This window comes from Heterodontus francisci, unplaced genomic scaffold (assembly GCF_036365525.1).
Source record: "Heterodontus francisci isolate sHetFra1 unplaced genomic scaffold, sHetFra1.hap1 HAP1_SCAFFOLD_724, whole genome shotgun sequence".
In the NCBI taxonomy this organism is placed as follows: domain Eukaryota; kingdom Metazoa; phylum Chordata; class Chondrichthyes; order Heterodontiformes; family Heterodontidae; genus Heterodontus; species Heterodontus francisci.
Genome location: NW_027140460.1, coordinates 490593 through 511316, shown reverse-complemented (window position 1 = coordinate 511316; position 20724 = coordinate 490593). Strand labels below are relative to the sequence as shown.

At 51.7% G+C, this 20724-nt stretch overlaps 1 protein-coding gene across 1 annotated transcript in view; it reads left to right on the top strand.

Moving 5' to 3' along the window:
- The window catches only part of LOC137359868 (serine/threonine-protein kinase Nek9), a 156547-nt gene that overhangs the window by 47711 nt on the left and 88112 nt on the right, over positions 1-20724 (top strand). The window contains exons 3-4 of the mRNA XM_068025549.1: positions 15476-15531; positions 16031-16101. Coding sequence (XP_067881650.1) covers positions 15476-15531; positions 16031-16101 — 127 coding nt within the window. The remainder of the gene's footprint in view (positions 1-15475; positions 15532-16030; positions 16102-20724) is intronic.

Sequence of the window (20724 nt, the reverse complement as noted above, 5' to 3'; positions counted from 1 at the left end):
GTCAGTACTGAGGGAGCGCTGCACTGTCGGAGGGTCAGTACTGAGGGAGCGCTGCACTGTCGGAGGGTCAGTACTGAGGGAGCGCTGCACTGTCGGAGGGTCAGTACTGAGGGAGCGCCGCACTGTCGGAGGGTCAGTACTGAGGGTGTGCTGCACTGTCGGAGGGTCAGTACTGAGGGAGCGCTGCACTGTCGGAGGGTCAGTACCGAGGGAGCGCTGCACTGTCAGAGGGTCAGTACTGAGTGAGTGCTGCACTGTCGGAGGGTCAGTACTGAGGGAGTGCTGCACTGTCGGAGGGTCAGTACTGAGGGAGTGCTGCACTGTCGGAGGGTCAGTACTGAGGGAGTGCTGCACTGTCGGAGGGTCAGTACTGAGGGAGTGCTGCACTGCCGGGGAGTTAGTACTGAGGAGCGCTGCACTGTCAGAGGGTCAGTACTGAGGGAGTGCTGCACTGTCGGAGGGTTAGTACTGAGGGAGTGCCGCACTGTCGGAGGGTTAGTACCGAGGGAGCGCTGCACTGCCGGAGGGTTAGTACTGAGGTTCACTGCACTGTCAGAGGGTCAGTACTGAGGGAGCACTGCACTGCTGGAGGGTCAGTACTGAGGGAGTGCCGCACGGTCAGAGGGTCAGTTCTGAGGGTGCGCCGCACTGTCGGAGGGTCAGTACTGAGGGAGCACCGCACTGTCGGAGGGTTAGTACTGTGAGGGCTGCACTGTCAGAGGGTCAGTACTGAGGGAGCACCGCACTGTCGGAGGGTCAGTACTGAGGGAGTGCTTCACAGTCGGAGGGTCAGTCCTGAGGGTGTGCTGCACTGTTGGAGGGTCAGTACTGAGGGAGCGCTGCACTGTTGGAGGGTCAGTACTGAGGGAGCGCTGCACTGTCGGAGGGTCAGTACTGAGGGAGTGCTGCACTGTCGGAGGCTCAGTACTGAGGGAGCACTGCATTGCTGGAGGGTCAGTACTGAGGGAGTGCTGCACTTCCGGAGGGTTAGTACTGAGGGAGTGCTGCACTGCCGGAGGGTTAGTACTGAGGGAGCACTGCACTGCCGGAGGGTTAGTACTGAGGGAGTGCTGCACTGCCGGAGGGTCAGTACTGAGGGAGCGCTGCACTGCCGGAGGCAGTACTCAGGGAGTGCTGCACTGCCGGAGGGTCAGTACTGAGGGAGTGCTGCACTGCCGGAGGGTCAGTACTGAGGGAGCACTGCACTGTCAGAGGGTTAGTACTGAGGGAGTGCTACACTGTCAGAGGGTTGGTACTGAGGGAGTGCCGCACTGTCCGAGGGTTAGTACTGAGGAGTGCCGCACTGTCGGAGGGTTAGTACTGAGGGAGCGCCACACTGTCGGAGGGTCAGTACTGAGGAGTGCCGCACTGTTGGAGGGTTCGTACTGAGGGAGCGCCACACTGTCGGAGGGTCAGTACTGAGGAGTGCTGCACTGCCGGAGGGTTAGTACTGAGGGAGCACCACACTGTCGGAGGGTCAGTACTGAGGAGTGCTGCACTGCCGGAGGGTTAGTACTGAGGGAGCGCTGCACTGCCGGAGGGTCAGTCCTGAGGGAGTGCTGCACTGTTGGAGGGTCAGTACTGAGGGAGTGCTGCACTGTTGGAGGGTCAGTACTGAGGGTGTGCTGCACTGTCAGATGTTCAGTACTGAGGGAGCGCCGCACTGTCGGAGGGTCAGTACTGAGGGAGCGCCGCACTGTCGGAGGGTCAGTACTGAGGGAGTGCTGCACTGTCAGATGTTCAGTACTGAGGGAGCGCCGCACTGTCGGAGGGTCAGTACTGAGGGAGTGCTGCACTGTCGGACGGTCAGTACGGAGGGAGTGCTGCACTGTCGGAGGGTCAGTACTGAGTGAGTGCTGCACTGTCGGAGGGTCAGTACTGAGTGAGTGCTGCACTGTCGGAGGGTCAGTACTGAGCGAGTGCTGCACTGTCGGAGGGTCAGTACTGAGCAAGTGCTGCACTGTCGGAGGGTCAGTACTGAGGGAGTGCTGCACTGTCGGAGGGTCAGTACTGAGTGAGTGCTGCACTGTCGGAGGGTCAGTACTGAGCGAGTGCTGCACTGTCGGAGGGTCAGTACTGAGCAAGTGCTGCACTGTCGGAGGGTCAGTACTGAGGGAGTGCTGCACTGTCGGAGGGTCAGTACTGAGGGAGTGCTGCACTGTCGGAGGGTCAGTACTGAGGGAGTGCTGCACTGTCGGACGGTCAGTACTGAGTGAGTGCTGCACTGTCGGACGGTCAGTACTGAGTGAGTGCTGCACTGTCGGAGGGTCAGTACTGAGTGAGTGCTGCACTGTCGGAGGGTCAGTACTGAGTGAGTGCTGCACTGTCGGAGGGTCAGTACTGAGTGAGTGCTGCACTGTCGGAGGGTCAGTACTGAGGGAGTGCCGCACTGTCGGAGGGTTAGTACTGAGGAGCGCTGCACTGTCAGAGGGTTAGTACTGAGGGAGTGCTGCACTGTCGGAGAGTCAGTACTGAGGGAGTGCTGCACTGTCGGAGAGTCAGTACTGAGGGAGTGCTGCACTGTCGGAGAGTCAGTACTGAGGGAGTGCTGCACTGTCGGAGAGTCAGTACTGAGGGAGTGCTGCACTGTCGGAGAGACAGTACTGAGGGAGTGCTGCACTGTCGGAGAGTCAGTACTGAGGGAGTGCTGCACTGTCGGAGAGTCAGTACTGAGGGAGTGCTGCACTGTCGGAGAGTCAGTACTGAGGGAGTGCCGCACTGTCGGAGGGTCAGTACTGAGGAGCGCTGCACTTTCGGAGGGTCAGTACTGAGGGAGCGCTGCACTGTCGGAGGGTCAGTACTGAGGGAGCGCTGCACTGTCGGAGGGTTAGTACCGAGGAGCGCTGCACTGTCGGAGGGTCAGTACTGAGGGAGCGCCGCACTGTCGGAGGGTCAGTACTGAGGGAGCACTGCACTGCCGGAGGGTTAGTACTGAGGGAGCGCCGCACTGTCGGAGGGTCAGTACTGAGGGAGTGCTGCACTGTCGGAGGGTCAGTACTGAGGGAGCGCTGCACTGTCGGAGGGTCAGTACTGAGGGAGCGCTGCACTGTCGGAGGGTCAGTACTGAGGGAGCGCTGCACTGTCGGAGGGTCAGTACTGAGGGAGCGCCGCACTGTCGGAGGGTCAGTACTGAGGGTGTGCTGCACTGTCGGAGGGTCAGTACTGAGGGAGCGCTGCACTGTCGGAGGGTCAGTACCGAGGGAGCGCTGCACTGTCAGAGGGTCAGTACTGAGTGAGTGCTGCACTGTCGGAGGGTCAGTACTGAGGGAGTGCTGCACTGTCGGAGGGTCAGTACTGAGGGAGTGCTGCACTGTCGGAGGGTCAGTACTGAGGGAGTGCTGCACTGTCGGAGGGTCAGTACTGAGGGAGTGCTGCACTGCCGGGGAGTTAGTACTGAGGAGCGCTGCACTGTCAGAGGGTCAGTACTGAGGGAGTGCTGCACTGTCGGAGGGTTAGTACTGAGGGAGTGCCGCACTGTCGGAGGGTTAGTACCGAGGGAGCGCTGCACTGCCGGAGGGTTAGTACTGAGGTTCACTGCACTGTCAGAGGGTCAGTACTGAGGGAGCACTGCACTGCTGGAGGGTCAGTACTGAGGGAGTGCCGCACGGTCAGAGGGTCAGTTCTGAGGGTGCGCCGCACTGTCGGAGGGTCAGTACTGAGGGAGCACCGCACTGTCGGAGGGTTAGTACTGTGAGGGCTGCACTGTCAGAGGGTCAGTACTGAGGGAGCACCGCACTGTCGGAGGGTCAGTACTGAGGGAGTGCTTCACAGTCGGAGGGTCAGTCCTGAGGGTGTGCTGCACTGTTGGAGGGTCAGTACTGAGGGAGCGCTGCACTGTTGGAGGGTCAGTACTGAGGGAGCGCTGCACTGTCGGAGGGTCAGTACTGAGGGAGTGCTGCACTGTCGGAGGCTCAGTACTGAGGGAGCACTGCATTGCTGGAGGGTCAGTACTGAGGGAGCGCTGCACTTCCGGAGGGTTAGTACTGAGGGAGTGCTGCACTGCCGGAGGGTTAGTACTGAGGGAGCACTGCACTGCCGGAGGGTTAGTACTGAGGGAGTGCTGCACTGCCGGAGGGTCAGTACTGAGGGAGCGCTGCACTGCCGGAGGCAGTACTCAGGGAGTGCTGCACTGCCGGAGGGTCAGTACTGAGGGAGTGCTGCACTGCCGGAGGGTCAGTACTGAGGGAGCACTGCACTGTCAGAGGGTTAGTACTGAGGGAGTGCTACACTGTCAGAGGGTTGGTACTGAGGGAGTGCCGCACTGTCCGAGGGTTAGTACTGAGGAGTGCCGCACTGTCGGAGGGTTAGTACTGAGGGAGCGCCACACTGTCGGAGGGTCAGTACTGAGGAGTGCCGCACTGTTGGAGGGTTCGTACTGAGGGAGCGCCACACTGTCGGAGGGTCAGTACTGAGGAGTGCTGCACTGCCGGAGGGTTAGTACTGAGGGAGCACCACACTGTCGGAGGGTCAGTACTGAGGAGTGCTGCACTGCCGGAGGGTTAGTACTGAGGGAGCGCTGCACTGCCGGAGGGTCAGTCCTGAGGGAGTGCTGCACTGTTGGAGGGTCAGTACTGAGGGAGTGCTGCACTGTTGGAGGGTCAGTACTGAGGGTGTGCTGCACTGTCAGATGTTCAGTACTGAGGGAGCGCCGCACTGTCGGAGGGTCAGTACTGAGGGAGCGCCGCACTGTCGGAGGGTCAGTACTGAGGGAGTGCTGCACTGTCAGATGTTCAGTACTGAGGGAGCGCCGCACTGTCGGAGGGTCAGTACTGAGGGAGTGCTGCACTGTCGGACGGTCAGTACGGAGGGAGTGCTGCACTGTCGGAGGGTCAGTACTGAGTGAGTGCTGCACTGTCGGAGGGTCAGTACTGAGTGAGTGCTGCACTGTCGGAGGGGCAGTACTGAGCGAGTGCTGCACTGTCGGAGGGTCAGTACTGAGGGAGTGCTGCACTGTCGGAGGGTCAGTACTGAGGGAGTGCTGCACTGTCGGAGGGTCAGTACTGAGTGAGTGCTGCACTGTCGGAGGGTCAGTACTGAGCGAGTGCTGCACTGTCGGAGGGTCAGTACTGAGCAAGTGCTGCACTGTCGGAGGGTCAGTACTGAGGGAGTGCTGCACTGTCGGAGGGTCAGTACTGAGGGAGTGCTGCACTGTCGGAGGGTCAGTACTGAGGGAGTGCTGCACTGTCGGAGGGTCAGTACTGAGTGAGTGCTGCACTGTCGGAGGGTCAGTACTGAGTGAGTGCTGCACTGTCGGAGGGTCAGTACTGAGTGAGTGCTGCACTGTCGGAGGGTCAGTACTGAATGAGTGCTGCACTGTCGGAGGGTCAGTACTGAGGGAGTGCCGCACTGTCGGAGGGTTAGTACTGAGGAGCGCTGCACTGTCAGAGGGTTAGTACTGAGGGAGTGCTGCACTGTCGGAGAGTCAGTACTGAGGGAGTGCTGCACTGTCGGAGAGTCAGTACTGAGGGAGTGCTGCACTGTCGGAGAGTCAGTACTGAGGGAGTGCTGCACTGTCGGAGAGTCAGTACTGAGGGAGTGCTGCACTGTCGGAGAGACAGTACTGAGGGAGTGCTGCACTGTCGGAGAGTCAGTACTGAGGGAGTGCTGCACTGTCGGAGAGTCAGTACTGAGGGAGTGCTGCACTGTCGGAGAGTCAGTACTGAGGGAGTGCCGCACTGTCGGAGGGTCAGTACTGAGGAGCGCTGCACTTTCGGAGGGTCAGTACTGAGGGAGCGCCGCACTGTCGGAGGGTCAGTACTGAGGGAGCGCTGCACTGTCGGAGGGTTAGTACCGAGGAGCGCTGCACTGTCGGAGGGTCAGTACTGAGGGAGCGCCGCACTGTCGGAGGGTCAGTACTGAGGGAGCACTGCACTGCCGGAGGGTTAGTACTGAGGGAGCGCCGCACTGTCGGAGGGTCAGTACTGAGGGAGTGCTGCACTGTCGGAGGGTCAGTACTGAGGGAGCGCTGCACTGTCGGAGGGTCAGTACTGAGGGAGCGCTGCACTGTCGGAGGGTCAGTACTGAGGGAGCGCTGCACTGTCGGAGGGTCAGTACTGAGGGAGCGCCGCACTGTCGGAGGGTCAGTACTGAGGGTGTGCTGCACTGTCGGAGGGTCAGTACTGAGGGAGCGCTGCACTGTCGGAGGGTCAGTACCGAGGGAGCGCTGCACTGTCAGAGGGTCAGTACTGAGTGAGTGCTGCACTGTCGGAGGGTCAGTACTGAGGGAGTGCTGCACTGTCGGAGGGTCAGTACTGAGGGAGTGCTGCACTGTCGGAGGGTCAGTACTGAGGGAGTGCTGCACTGTCGGAGGGTCAGTACTGAGGGAGTGCTGCACTGCCGGGGAGTTAGTACTGAGGAGCGCTGCACTGTCAGAGGGTCAGTACTGAGGGAGTGCTGCACTGTCGGAGGGTTGGTACTGAGGGAGTGCCGCACTGTCGGAGGGTTAGTACCGAGGGAGCGCTGCACTGCCGGAGGGTTAGTACTGTGAGGGCTGCACTGTCAGATGTTCAGTACTGAGGAGCGCTGCACTGTCAGAGGGTCAGTACTGAGGGAGTGCCGCACTGTCGGAGGGTCAGTACTGAGGAGCGCTGCACTTTCGGAGGGTCAGTACTGAGGGAGCACCGCACTGTCGGAGGGTCAGTACTGAGGGAGCGCTGCACTGTCAGAGGGTCAGTACTGAGGAGCGCTGCACTGTCAGAGGGTCAGTACTGAGGGAGTGCCGCACTGTCGGAGGGTCAGTACTGAGGAGCGCTGCACTTTCGGAGGGTCAGTACTGAGGGAGCACCGCACTGTCGGAGGGTCAGTACTGAGGGAGCGCTGCACTGTCGGAGGGTTAGTACCGAGGAGCGCTGCACTGTCGGAGGGTCAGTACTGAGGGAGCGCCGCACTGTTGGAGGGTCAGTACTGAGGGAGCACTGCACTGCCGGAGGGTTAGTACTGAGGGAGCGCCGCACTGTCGGAGGGTCAGTACTGAGGGAGCGCTGCACTGTCGGAGGGTCAGTACTGAGGGAGCGCTGCACTGTCGGAGGGTCAGTACTGAGGGAGTGCCGCACTGTCGGAGGGTCAGTACTGAGGGTGTGCTGCACTGTCGGAGGGTCAGTACTGAGGGAGCGCTGCACTGTCGGAGGGTCAGTACCGAGGGAGCGCTGCACTGTCAGAGGGTCAGTACTGAGGGTGTGCTGCACTGTCGGAGGGTCAGTACTGAGGGAGTGCTGCGCTGTCGGAGGGTCAGTACTGAGGGAGTGCTGCGCTGTCGGAGGGTCAGTACTGAGGGAGTGCTGCACTGTCGGAGGGTCAGTACTGAGGGAGTGCTGCACTGCCGGGGAGTTAGTACTGAGGAGCGCTGCACTGTCAGAGGGTCAGTACTGAGGGAGTCCTGCACTGTCGGAGGGTTAGTACTGAGGGAGTGCCGCACTGTCGGAGGGTTAGTACCGAGGGGCGCTGCACTGCCGGAGGGTTAGTACTGAGGTTCACTGCACTGTCAGAGGGTCAGTACTGAGGGAGCACTGCACTGCTGGAGGGTCAGTACTGAGGGAGTGCCGCACGGTCAGAGGGTCAGTTCTGAGGGTGCGCCGCACTGTCGGAGGGTCAGTACTGAGGGAGCACCGCACTGTCGGAGGGTTAGTACTGTGAGGGCTGCACTGTCAGAGGGTCAGTACTGAGGGAGCACCGCACTGTCGGAGGGTCAGTACTGAGGGAGTGCTTCACAGTCGGAGGGTCAGTCCTGAGGGTGTGCTGCACTGTTGGAGGGTCAGTACTGAGGGAGCGCTGCACTGTCGGAGGGTCAGTACTGAGGGAGCGCTGCACTGTCGGAGGGTCAGTACTGAGGGAGTGCTGCACTGTCGGAGGCTCAGTACTGAGGGAGCACTGCATTGCTGGAGGGTCAGTACTGAGGGAGCGCTGCACTTCCGGAGGGTTAGTACTGAGGGAGTGCTGCACTGCCGGAGGGTTAGTACTGAGGGAGCACTGCACTGCCGGAGGGTTAGTACTGAGGGAGTGCTGCACTGCCGGAGGGTCAGTACTGAGGGAGCGCTGCACTGCCGGAGGGTCAGGACTGAGGGAGTGCTGCACTGCCGGAGGGTCAGTACTGAGGGATTGCTGCACTGCCGGAGGGTCAGTACTGAGGGAGCACTGCACTGTCAGAGGGTTAGTACTGAGGGAGTGCTACACTGTCAGAGGGTTGGTACTGAGGGAGTGCCGCACTGTCCGAGGGTTAGTACTGAGGAGTGCCGCACTGTCGGAGGGTTAGTACTGAGGGAGCGCCACACTGTCGGAGGGTCAGTACTGAGGAGTGCCGCACTGTTGGAGGGTTCGTACTGAGGGAGCGCCACACTGTCGGAGGGTCAGTACTGAGGAGTGCTGCACTGCCGGAGGGTTAGTACTGAGGGAGCACCACACTGTCGGAGGGTCAGTACTGAGGAGTGCTGCACTGCCGGAGGGTTAGTACTGAGGGAGCGCTGCACTGCCGGAGGGTCAGTCCTGAGGGAGTGCTGCACTGTCGGAGGGTCAGTACTGAGGGAGTGCTGCACTGTTGGAGGGTCAGTACTGAGGGAGTGCTGCACTGTTGGAGGGTCAGTACTGAGTGAGTGCTGCACTGTCGGTGGTTCAGTACTGAGGGAGCGCTGCACTGTCGGAGGGTCAGTACTGAGGGAGTGCTGCACTGTCGGTGGGTCAGTACTGAGGAGTGCTGCACTGTCGGAGGGTCAGTACTGTGGGAGTGCTGCACTGTCGGTGGGTCAGTACTGAGGGAGTGCTGCACTGTCGGTGGGTCAGTACTGAGGGAGTGCTGCACTGTTGGAGGGTCAGTACTGAGGGAGTGCTGCACTGTCGGAGGTGCTGAGTTTTTGATACGTTAAAACTGTCTTCCCCTACAATATTTGAAGAAGAGCAGGAAAGTTATTCCTGGTGGCCTGAGGCCAATATTCATCCCTCAATCGTTGAATGGTTACAAGACAGAAGGAGGCCATTCAACCCATCGTGTTTGTGTCAGCTCCGTAGCCCTGCAAGTGTTTTCTCTTCATATAATTACCCAATTGTCTTTTGAAAGCCATAATTGAACCTGCCTCCACCCCACACTCAGGCAGTGCATTCCAGATCCTAAACACTCACTGTGTAAAAAAAATTTTCCTGAACTCGTTGCTTCTTTTGCCAATCACGTTAAATTTGTGTTGTCTGGCTCTGGATCCCTTTGCCAACAGGAACAGTTTCCCCCTGTCTACTCTGTCCAGACACCCCTTCATTGGAACACCTCTATCAAATCTCCTCTCAACCTTCTCCTCCAAGGAGTGCAGTCCCAGCTTCTCTGATCTGTTCACTAACTGAAGTTTCTCATCCCTGGAAACATTCTCAAACATCTTTTCTGCATCCCCTCCAGTGGCTTCTCTTAAGTGTGGTGCCCAGAATTGGACACAATACTCCAGTTAAGGCCAATTTAGCGTTTTATGAAAGTCTGCCATGACTTCCTTGCTTTTGTACGGTGTGGCTCTATTTATAAAACCCAGGATCTCTTTCTCAACCTGACCTGTCACCTTCAATGATTTGTGCACATACACCCCCAGGTCTCTCTGCTCCTGCACCCCCTTTAGAATTGCAGCCTTTATTTTACCTTTCCTTGTACTTCCTACCAAAATTTATCACTTGAGACTTCTCTGCATTAAATGTATCTGCCCATTCCACCAGCCTGTCTATCCTCTTGAAGTTTATCTCTATCCTCCTCACAGTTCACAATGCTTCCATGCTTGGTGTCTTCTGCAAATTTTGAAATTGTGCCCTGTGCACCCAGTCTAGGTCATTAATATAGCTCAAGGAAAGGTCTGAAAGCCAACCCCTGGGGAACCCCACCGTATAACAACCGTTTGCCACTATTCTCTGTTTTCTGTGACTCAACCAATTTTATATCCATGCTGCTACTGTCCCTTTTATTCCACGGGCTCTAACTTTGCTGACAAACTTACTATGTGGCACTTTATCAAATGCCTTTTGGAAGTCCATGTACATAACATCAACCCTCTCCTTTCCTCCATCAAAACACACTCGGCAATAGTTAAACATGATTTTCCCTTAACAAATCCGTGCTGGCTTTCCTTAATTAATCCACATTTGTCTAAATGACTGTTAATATCGTCCCAAATTATTGTTTCTAAAAGCTTTCCCACCACGGAGCTTAAACTGACCTGCCTATAGTTGTTGGGTTTATCCTTGCACCCTTGTTTGAATAAGGGTGTAACATTTGCAATTCCCCAGTCCTCTGGCACCACCCCTGTATCTAAGGAGGATTGGAAGATTATGGCCAGTGCCTCCACAGTTTCCACCCTTACTTTCCTCAGCATCCTCGGATGCATCTGATCCAGTCCTGGTGACTTATCAATTTTAAGTGCAGCCAGACTTTCTAATACCTCTTTATCAATTTTTAGCCCATCCAGTGTCTCAACTACCTCTCTTTCACCATGACTTTGGCACCTGTTGGTAAAGACAGATGCAAAGTACTCATTTAGTACCCCAGCCATGCCGTTTGCCTCCATGCATAATTTTTTTTTATTCATTCATGGGATGTGGGTGTCACTGGCTAGGCCAGCATTTATTTCCCATCCCTAATTGTCCTTGAGAAGCTGCCTTCTTGAACCGCTGCAGTCCATGTAGGGTAGGTATACCCACAGTGCTGTTAGGAAGGGAGTTCCAGGATTTTGACCCAGTGACAGTGAAGGAACGGCGATATAGTTCCAAGTCAGGATGGTGTGTGACTTGGAGGGGAACTTGCAGGTGATGGTGTTCCCATGCATTTGCTGCCCTTGTCCTTCTGGTTGGTAAAGGTCGCAGGTTTGGAAGGTGCTGTCTAAGGAGCGTTGCTGCAGTGCATCGTGTAGATGGTACACATTGCTGCCACTGTGCGTCAATGGTGGAGGGAGTGAATGTTGAAGGTGGTTGATGGGATGCCAGTCAAGCGGGCTGCTTTGTCCTGAATGGTGTTGAGCTTCTTGAGTGTTGTTGGAGCTGCACCCATCCAGGCAAGTGGAGAGTATTCCTATTCCATCACACTACTGACTTGCGCCTTGTAGATGGTGGACAGGCTTTGGGGAGTCAGGAGGTGAGTTACTCACCGCAGGATTCCCAGCCTCTGGCCTGCTCTTGCAGCCACAGTATTTGTGGCTGCTCCTGTTCAGTTTCTAGTTAATGGTAACTCCCAGGATATTGATCGTGGGGGATTCAGTGATGGAAATGCCATTGAACATTCAGGGGAGATGGTTAGATTCTCTCTTGTTGGAAATGGTCATTGCCTGGCACTTGTGTGGTGCGAATGTTACTTGCCACTTATCAGCCTCAGTCTGTATATTGTCCGGATCTTGCTGCATGTGGACATGGGCTGCTTCAGTATCTGAGGAGTCACGAATGGCACTGAACACTGTGCAGTCATCAACGAACATCCCCATTTCTGACCTTATGAGGGAGGGAAGGTCATTGATGAAGCAGCTGAAGATGGTTGGGCCTCAGACACTGAGGAACTCCTGCAGTGATGCCCTGGGACTGAGATGTTTGACCTCCAACAACCACCTTCCTTTGCGCTAGGTATGACTCCAACCAGCGGAGAGTTTTTCCCCTGATTCCCATTAACTCCAGTTTTGGTAGGGCTGCTTTGATGCCACACTCGGTCAAATGCTGCTTTGATGTCAAGGGCAATCACTCTCACTTCACCTCTGGAGTTCAGCTTTTGTTTTGGTCCCTAAATGGCCCTACTCCTCTTACTGACCCTTTACTATTTATATGCCTGTAGAAAACTTTTGAATTCCCTTTTAGGTTAGTCCCTTCCCCTACTCGCTCTTTGCTTTCATTTATCTTTCCTCTTCCCCTCTGAACTTTCTATATTCGGCCTGGTTTTCACTTGTATTATCAACCTGACATCTGTCATACACACTGTTTTTACGCTTCATCTGGTTCTATCTGTTTTATCATCCAGGGAGCTCTGGATTTGTTTGTCCTACTTTTCCCCCTCGTGGGAATGTACTTCAACTGTACCTGAACGATCTCTTTAAATTCAGCCCATTGTTCCGTTATAGTTTGGCCTGCCAGTCTTTGATTCCAATTTGTCTGGACCAGATCTGTTCTCACCCCACTGAAATTGGGCCCCCTCCAATTAATTATTTTTTACTCTGGATTGATGTTTGTCCTTTTCCATAGCTAACCTAAACCTTATGACACTGTGATCACTGTCCCCTAGACGTTCCCTACTGATCCACTGACCAACCTCATTCCCTAGAACCAGAACCTCATTGGATTGCAAACATACTGATGTAGAAAATTCTCCTGAACACACTTTAGAAACTCTTTGCCTTTCTCTGCCTTTTAAACTTTTACTATTCCAGTCTATATGAGGATAATTAAAGTCCCCCATTGTAAATACTCTATAGTTTTTGCACCTCTCTGTAATCGCCTAGCAAATTTGTTCCTCTATACCTTTCCCACTAGTTGCAGGCCTATATAATTCCCCCAGTAATGTAACGACATCTCTATTGCTTCTTAGCTCTAACAAATAGAGCCTATCCTTGACCCCCCTGGGACATCTTCTCTGTCCAGCACTGTAATACTTTCCTCAATGAGTACTGCACCTTTCCTCCCTTCCCTGTCTTTCCTGAACACCTTGTATCCAGGAATATTTCATATTCAGTCTTGACCTTCTTTGAGCAAGGTCTCCGTTATCGTCACAACATCATACTCCCATGCGGCTTCTGAAACCAAATGGTACTCTCCGTATCCATATGGATTTAATGCAGCTTAACAAAGCAGTGAAAAGGGAAATTTGTCCTATGTCATCGGTAGACGAAAGCCTGGCACAGCTGTCCAAAAGCATAATGTTCACTAAACGCGACATAGTGGCTTTTAGCAGGATGAAAAGTCAAGATTATTCACAACATTTATTACTCCATTCGGATGATTTTGCTTCAATCATTTACCATTCAGGATAACATCTGTACCTGAAATCTTCCAAAGAACTCTGCAAGGCCTCAAAGGGGTAATAAAGTCACATGGATGACATCCTAGTCCATGGGAAATCTGTCGAGGTACATGACCAGAGAATAAATGCGGTTTTAATTTGTCTTCAAGGAGAAGGGCTGACTCTTGATGAGAAGTGTGAATTTTCAAAGATGTCAATTCGTTTCTTGGGACCCAGAGTAAGTAACAACGGCATAATGGCAGACCCGCAAAAGACAAGAGCCGTAATGAGTTTCCAACTCCAACTTCTGTCCTAAAGCTCCAAAGATTTCTTAAAATGGTGAATCAATTAGCCAATTTTGTACCTCATCTAGCGCGGGTAGCCGAGCCGTAAGACAACTCTTGAAAATAGATCAATTCACATCAAGAGCAGGCATTCTGAAAAATTCCCAAGAAATGCTCATGTCACCTTACATCTTAGCACATTATAGCCCTACACTACCAGCAACCATCAGTGCAGATGCCCCATCCACAGGGTTAGAGGCAGTCCTTTTCCAAGAACAGCCTGATGGTTGTTAAAGACCAATTGACTATGCATTAAGAGCTGTGACCGAGACAGAGACCAGGTATGCGGTCATTGAAAAAGAGGCACTCACATTCAAGTGGACTTGCGAAAAGTTCTCTGATTCCATTATGGAATTGAAAGTCGTCATTGAGACAGACCAAAAACCATTAGTTTCTTTACTGGATAAGAAGGAGATCGCAAAAATTCAGAGAATTCAAGAATTTAGAGGTTCCGGTTATGATTGATGCGATATATGTACGAGACCGTGTATGTTCAGGGAGAGATGCAAGCTCACTGAAGTGCTATCAAGAGCAATGGTAGACTATCAGACACAACAGGACATGAACGTTGTGGGCGAGATCGATTTGTATTCACAATATACTGCACAACAGTGGCCAGCAAGTATACAGAAACTGCAAGAAATTCATCCCGCCCAAAAGCAGGATGAAGAATGTACTCGTATACATCAATACTGCACACAGAGTTGGCCTCAAGAACGTCTACGTGATAAGATCATGAAAACTTTCTACAAATTCAGAAAACATTTCACAATCATAGTGATTTGCTGGTGTATAATGACAGACTTGTCATTCCGAGTTCACTCAGATTGGCTATCTTGGAACATCATTATGCCCATGTGGCCCTGATGTAGAAGCGGAGAGTTCGGACTCAGTCATCCGTGTAGTGGCCAGTAATATCCAGACATAGAAAACATGGTCCTGAACTGCCAAGTATGTGCAATACACAGACCGGAGCAGAGAGAACCTCTGATCACAACATAATTTCCAGTCAGACTGTGGGATTGGCTTGGGATGGATTTATTTATGTCCAATAGAAAATCCTATATAATCGTGATGGATTATTTCTCATGATAGATTGAAGTGAAAAGGTTGTACTCAACAACATCAGAATCTGTTATCCGAGCTTTGCAAGAGATCTTTGTGATGCTTGTGGCCCTGACAAAGTCGGGACAACAATGGACCACAAGTTTGTCAATGAATACTTCACACAATTTGCAAGAAAATGGGATTTGAACATCTCACGAGTTCACCACGATATCCTCAGTCGAATGGTGAGGCTGAAACAGGAGTCAGAATCATAAAGGCGTTGTTGAAGAAGAACGAGATCTTCTAACTGCATTGATTAACTGCCGATCTACTCCATTGTTGTGTGGACTATCACCTTCTGAGCTGTTGATGGGGAGGAAGATAAAAACCCAATTTCCCATTTTGCCTAGAAAACTACTTCTTGGGCTTGACGTCAAAGCCTACTGAAAAGTCCAAGATAGAGAGAAGTACTACAGGCACCAACACAATTACAACAAAATATTTCAGACCAGAAGCTTACCTCAGCTAAAGAAAGGTGAGAAGGTATACGAGACCTAGAACGGGGAAGTGTTGTCATCCAAAAAGATGAAAATTATTAGAGATCATAACTAGTAGGCACAGCAGATAGTACTAAACGATGAAATAGGAGAAAGGTTATCTTTATTCCACGGAAGCAACAATCATTTATCTGGATGAACCAGATGATGATCAAGAAACCCAGAGATAACAGGATATGATAAACATTGGTCAAGGCCATCCAAGTCGTCCAACAAGACTTTGAAGCACGACTACCGATCTTCCAACTCCAATAAGAACACGATCAGGGAGAGTCATGAAGCCTCCTAAAAGGCTGAATTTGTGATTGGCAGGGACTAGTGGGGAGATGTAGTATGAGGGCCTGAAAGGGTTAATGTTTGAGACAGCGAGAGTTAGCCCTCCCACTGTCGTGATGATGATGTAGTCACCTGGGTATTTGGCTGGGAAGAAACTAGAAGCAGCATGGGATGTGCTGGCTAGACTGGCATGTGGAGAGCGTAAATAGTTATATGTAGAAATAAATTAGTTACTCTTTAGCCCTACAAAGGCTCTGCGACCTTTGTGACCAACACTTAATCTACACTACAACAATACACTATATAATTGCAATTTTTTTTTTCAGGGGGGAATCTGTACGATAAGATCCTGCAGCAGAGTGGGAAACTGTTTCTTGAGGAGGTAAGTCATGGAAGCACAGAGTGAGGTACACGCACAGAACTGGGAACACACGCCACTCGCCACCCTGACTGCTTTTACTGAAAAACCCAGGGGTTGGGATAAGGCTCACAGTGCAGCACTGGACAGTGTATTCTAGTAGCTGCTAGGCAGTGGATCCCTCCAACCACAGGATAATGGATCTCTCCATCCACTGGCCAGTGGATTCCCTTCAACCACAGAGTAATGGACCCCTCTACCTGCGGAGCAGTGGACTCTCTCTGCCCCCTCCGGGCAGTGGATCCTCTCCGCCAGCTGGGCATAGGATCCCTTTTATCGACCGAGCAATGGATTCCTCTACCCATTGCTGCACTTATCGGGGAAATTCTCCTGCATTGTATAACCCCTGCCTAACTTGGCCTACCTTGTGCTTGTTCCAATCAGAGATGCAATGGTCCTCACTACTTTTTGTCCTATTCCTAATTCTCGGGTTGACATTCCTTCTATGTCCCCTTCTGTTTAGACTGTCGTGTGGTACCTGTACCAGATTGTGTCAGCGGTCGCTCATATTCACAGCTATGGAATTCTTCACAGGTCAGTAAAGTAGGCTTCCTGTGTGAGAGATGTCTGTACACTGGGGTATTGTTGTATATTTGAAAGGGGAGTCAGTACACTGGGGTATTGGAGTGTATCTGTGAGCGGAACCTACACTGGGGTATTGGTGTATATGTGTGAGGGGAGTCTGTACACTGGGGTATTGGTGTGTATATGTGAGGGGAGTCAGTACACTGGGGTATTGGTGTATATGTGCGAGGGGAGTCTGTGCACTGGGGTATTGGTGTGTATATGTGAGGGGAGTCAGTACACTGGGGTATTGATGTATATGTGTGAGGGGAGTCTGTACACTGGGGTATTGGTGTATATGTGTGAGGGGAGTCTGTACACTGGGGTATTGGTGTATATGTGTGAGGGGAGTCTGTACACTGGGGTATTGGTGTATATGTGTGAGGGGAGTCTGTACACTGGCGTATTGGTGTGGATGTGTGAGGGGAGTCAGTACACTGGGTATTGGTGTATATGTGTGAGGGGAGTCTGTACACTGGGGTATTGGTGTATATGTGTGAGGGGAGTCTGTACACTGGGGTATTGATGTATATGTGTGAGGGGAGTCTGTACACTGGGGTATTGGTGTGTATATGTGAGGGGAGTCTGTGCACTGGGGTATTGGTGTATATGTGTGAGGGGAGTCTGTACACTGGGGTATTGGTGTATATGTGTGAGGGGAGTCTGTACACTGGGGTATTGGTGTATATGTGTGAGGGGAGTCTGTACACTGGGGTATTGGTGTGGATGTGTGAGGGGAGTCAGTACACTGGGTATTGGTGTATATGTGTGAGGGGAGTCTACACTGGGGTATTGGTGTATATGTGTGAGGGGAGTCTGTACACTGGGGTATTAGTGTGGATGTGTGAGGGGAGTCTGTACACTGGGGTATTGGTGTGGATGTGTGAGGGGAGTCAGTACACTGGGTATTGGTGTATATGTGTGAGGGGAGTCTACACTGGGGTATTGATGTGGATGTGTGAGGGGAGTCAGTACACTGGGGTATTGGTGTATAAGTGTGAGGGGAGTCAGTACACTGGGGTATTGGTGTATATGTGCGAGGGGAGTCTGTACACTGGGGTATTGGTGTGGATGTGTGAGGGGAATCAGTACACTGGGGTATTGGTGTGTACGTGTGAGGGGAGTCAGTACACTGGGGTATTGGTGTGTATGTGTGAGGGGAGTCAGTACACTGGGGTATTGGTGTGTATGTGTGAGGGGAGTCAGTACACTGGGGTATTGGTATGGTTGTGTGAGGGGAGTCAGTACACTGGGGTATTGGTGTATATGTGTGAGGGGAGTCAGTACACTGGGGTATTGGTGTGGATGTGTGAGGGGAGTCAGTACACTGGGGTATTGGTGTATATGTGTGAGGGAAATCAGTACACTGGGATATTATAAGGTCATAATAGGTCATGAGAACTAGGAGCAGGAGTAGGCCGTCCGGCCATTCAATAAGATCGTGGCTGATCTTTTCGTGGACTCAGATCCACTTATCTGCGCTCTCACCGTATCCCTTAATTCCTTTATTGTTCAAAAAGATATCGCCCTTAGCTTTAAAAACGTTTTCTGAAGAAACGTCAACTACTTCACTGGGCAAGGAATTCCATAGATTAACAACCCTCTGGGTGAAGAAGTTCCTTCTTGATTCAGTCCTAAATCTGCTCCATCTAATCTTGAGGCTATGCCCTCTTGTCACCTGCCAGTGGAAACATCCTCTCTACTTGTATCTTATCTATTCCCTTCATAATTTTATATGTTTCTATAAGATCCCCCCTCATTCTTCTGAATTCCAATAAATATAATCCCAGTCTACTCAGTCTCTCCTCATAAGCCAACCCCCTCAACTCCGGAATCAACCTAGTGAACCTCCTCTGCACCCTCTCCAGTGTCAGTATATCCTTTCTCAAGTAAGGAGACCAAAACTGCACACAGTACTCCAGGTGCGGCCTCACCAGTACCTTATACAGCTGCAACATAACCTCTCTGCTTTTAAACTCAATCCCTTTAGCAATGAAGGACAAAATTCCATTTGCCTTCCTAATTACTTGCTGTACCTGCAGACCAACCTTCTGCGATTCATGCACAAGGACACCCAGGTCCCTCTGCATAGCAGCATGCTGCAACTTTTTACCATTCAAGTAATAATCCTTTTTACTGTTACTCCTACCGAAATGAATGACTTCACATTTATTAACATTGTATTCCATCTGCCAGACCTTTGCCCACTCACTCAATGTATCTATGTTCCTCTGCAAAGTTTCACAGTCATCTGCACACTTTGCTCTGCCACTCATCTTAGTGTCATCTGCAAACTTTGACACCCTACACGTGGTCCCCAACTCCAAATCATCTATATAAATTGTAAATAATTGCGGTCCCAACACCGATCCCTGAGGCACACCACTAGTGACTGATTGCCAGCCAGAATAGCACTCATTTATCCACACTTTCTGTTTCCTGTTAGTCAACCAATCCTCTATCCATCCTAATACTTTACCCCTGACGCCATGCATCCTTATCTTATGCAGCAGCCTCTTGTGCGGCACCTTGTCGAAGGCCTTTTGGAAATCTAGGTACACCACATCCACTGGGTCCCCATTGTCCACCTTGCTCGTAATGTCATCATAGACTTCCAAAAGATTTGTCAAGCATGACCTGCCCTTCATGAACCCATGCTGCGTCTGCCCAACGGGACAATTTCTATCGAGATGCCCTGCTATTTCTTCCTTGATAATAAACTCAAGCATCTTCCCCACTACACAGGTTAAGCTAACCGGGCTATAATTCCCCATCTTTTGTCTAGCTCCCTTTTTAAACAGTGGCGCCACATCTGCTGTTTTCCAATCAACTGGGACTACCCCAGAGTCCAGCGAATTTTGGAAAATTACCGCCAGTGCACCTGCTATTTCTCCCACCATCTCTTTTAGTCCCCTGGGATGCATTCCATCAGGGCCAGGAGACCTATCAATCCTTAGCTCCATTAGCTTGCCCAACACTACCTCTTCCGTAATAATGATTGTTTCCAGGTCCTCACCTACGTTCGTCTCTTTGTCAATTACTGGCATGTTATTAATGTCCTCCACTGTGAAGACCGATACAAAATACCTGTTCAATGCCTCGGCCATTTCATCATATCCCATAACTAAATTCCCCTTCTCATCCTCTAAAGGACCAACATTTACTTTAGCCACTCTTTTTCGTTTTATATATTTATAGAAACTTTTGCTATCTGTCTTTATATTCTGTGCTAGTTTTTTCTCATGTTCTATCTTACTTTTCTTTATAGCTCTTTTTGTGGCTTTCTGTTGACCTTTGAAGTTTTCCCAATCTTCTAGTTTCATGCTGTTTTTGGCCACTTTGTATGCCTTCTCTCTCAATTTGATAGCCTCCCTTATTTCCTTAGACACCCATGGCAGATTACCCCTTTTCTTCCAGTCCTTCCTTTTCACTGGAATATACTTTTGCTGAGCACTTTGAAAAATTGCTTTGAAAGTCCTCCACTGCTCGTCAACTGTCCCACCGTAAAATCTTTGTTTCCAGTCTACTTTAGCCAGGTCCTCCCTCATTCTATTGTAGTCCCCCTTGTTCAAGCGCAGGACCTTGGTATTGGATTTTATCTTCACACTCTCCATCTGTATTCTAAATTCAACCATACTGTGATCACTCCTTCCAAGAGGATCCCTAACCATGAGGTCATTAATTATTCCTGTCTCATTACACAGGACTAGATCTAGGATAGCTTGCTCCCTCGTCGGTTCCATTACATACTGTTCAAGAAAACTATCACGGATACACTCAACGAACTCCTCCTCAAGGCTACCCTGACTGAGCTGGTTCGACCAATCTACATGTAGATTAAAATCCCCCATGATAATTGCCGTGGATGTGTGAGGGGAGTCAGTACACTGGGGTATTGGTGTATATGTGTGAGGGGAGTCAGTACACTGGGGTATTTGTGTATATGTGTGAGGGGAGTCAGTACACTGGGGTATTGGTGTATAAGTGTGAGGGGAGTCAGTACACTGGGGTATTTGTGTTTTTGTGTGAGGGGAGTCAGTACACTGGGGTATTGGTGTATAAGTGTGAGGGGAGTCAGTACTCTGGGGTATTGGTGTATATGTGTGAGGGGAGTCAGTACACTGGGGTATTGGTGTATAAGTGTGAAGGGAGTCAGTACACTGGGGTATTTGTGTATATGTGTGAGGGGAGTCAGTACACTGGGGTATTGGTGTATAAGTGTGAAGGGAGTCAGTACACTGGGGTATTGGTGTATAAGTGAGGGGAGTCAGTACTCTGGGGTATTGGTGTATATGTGTGAGGGGAGTCAGTACACTGGGGTATTGGTGTATAAGTGTGAGGGGAGTCAGTACACTGGGGTATTGGTGTATATGTGCGAGGGGAATCAGTACACTGGGGTATTGGTGTGTATGTGCGAGGGGAATCAGTACACTGGGGTATTGGTGTGTATGTGTGAGGGGAGTCAGTACACTGGGGTATTGGTGTGTATGTGCGAGGGGAATCAGTACACTGGGGTATTGGTGTGTATGTGCGAGGGGAATCAGTACACTGGGGTATTGGTGTATAAGTGTGAGGGGAGTCAGTACACTGGGG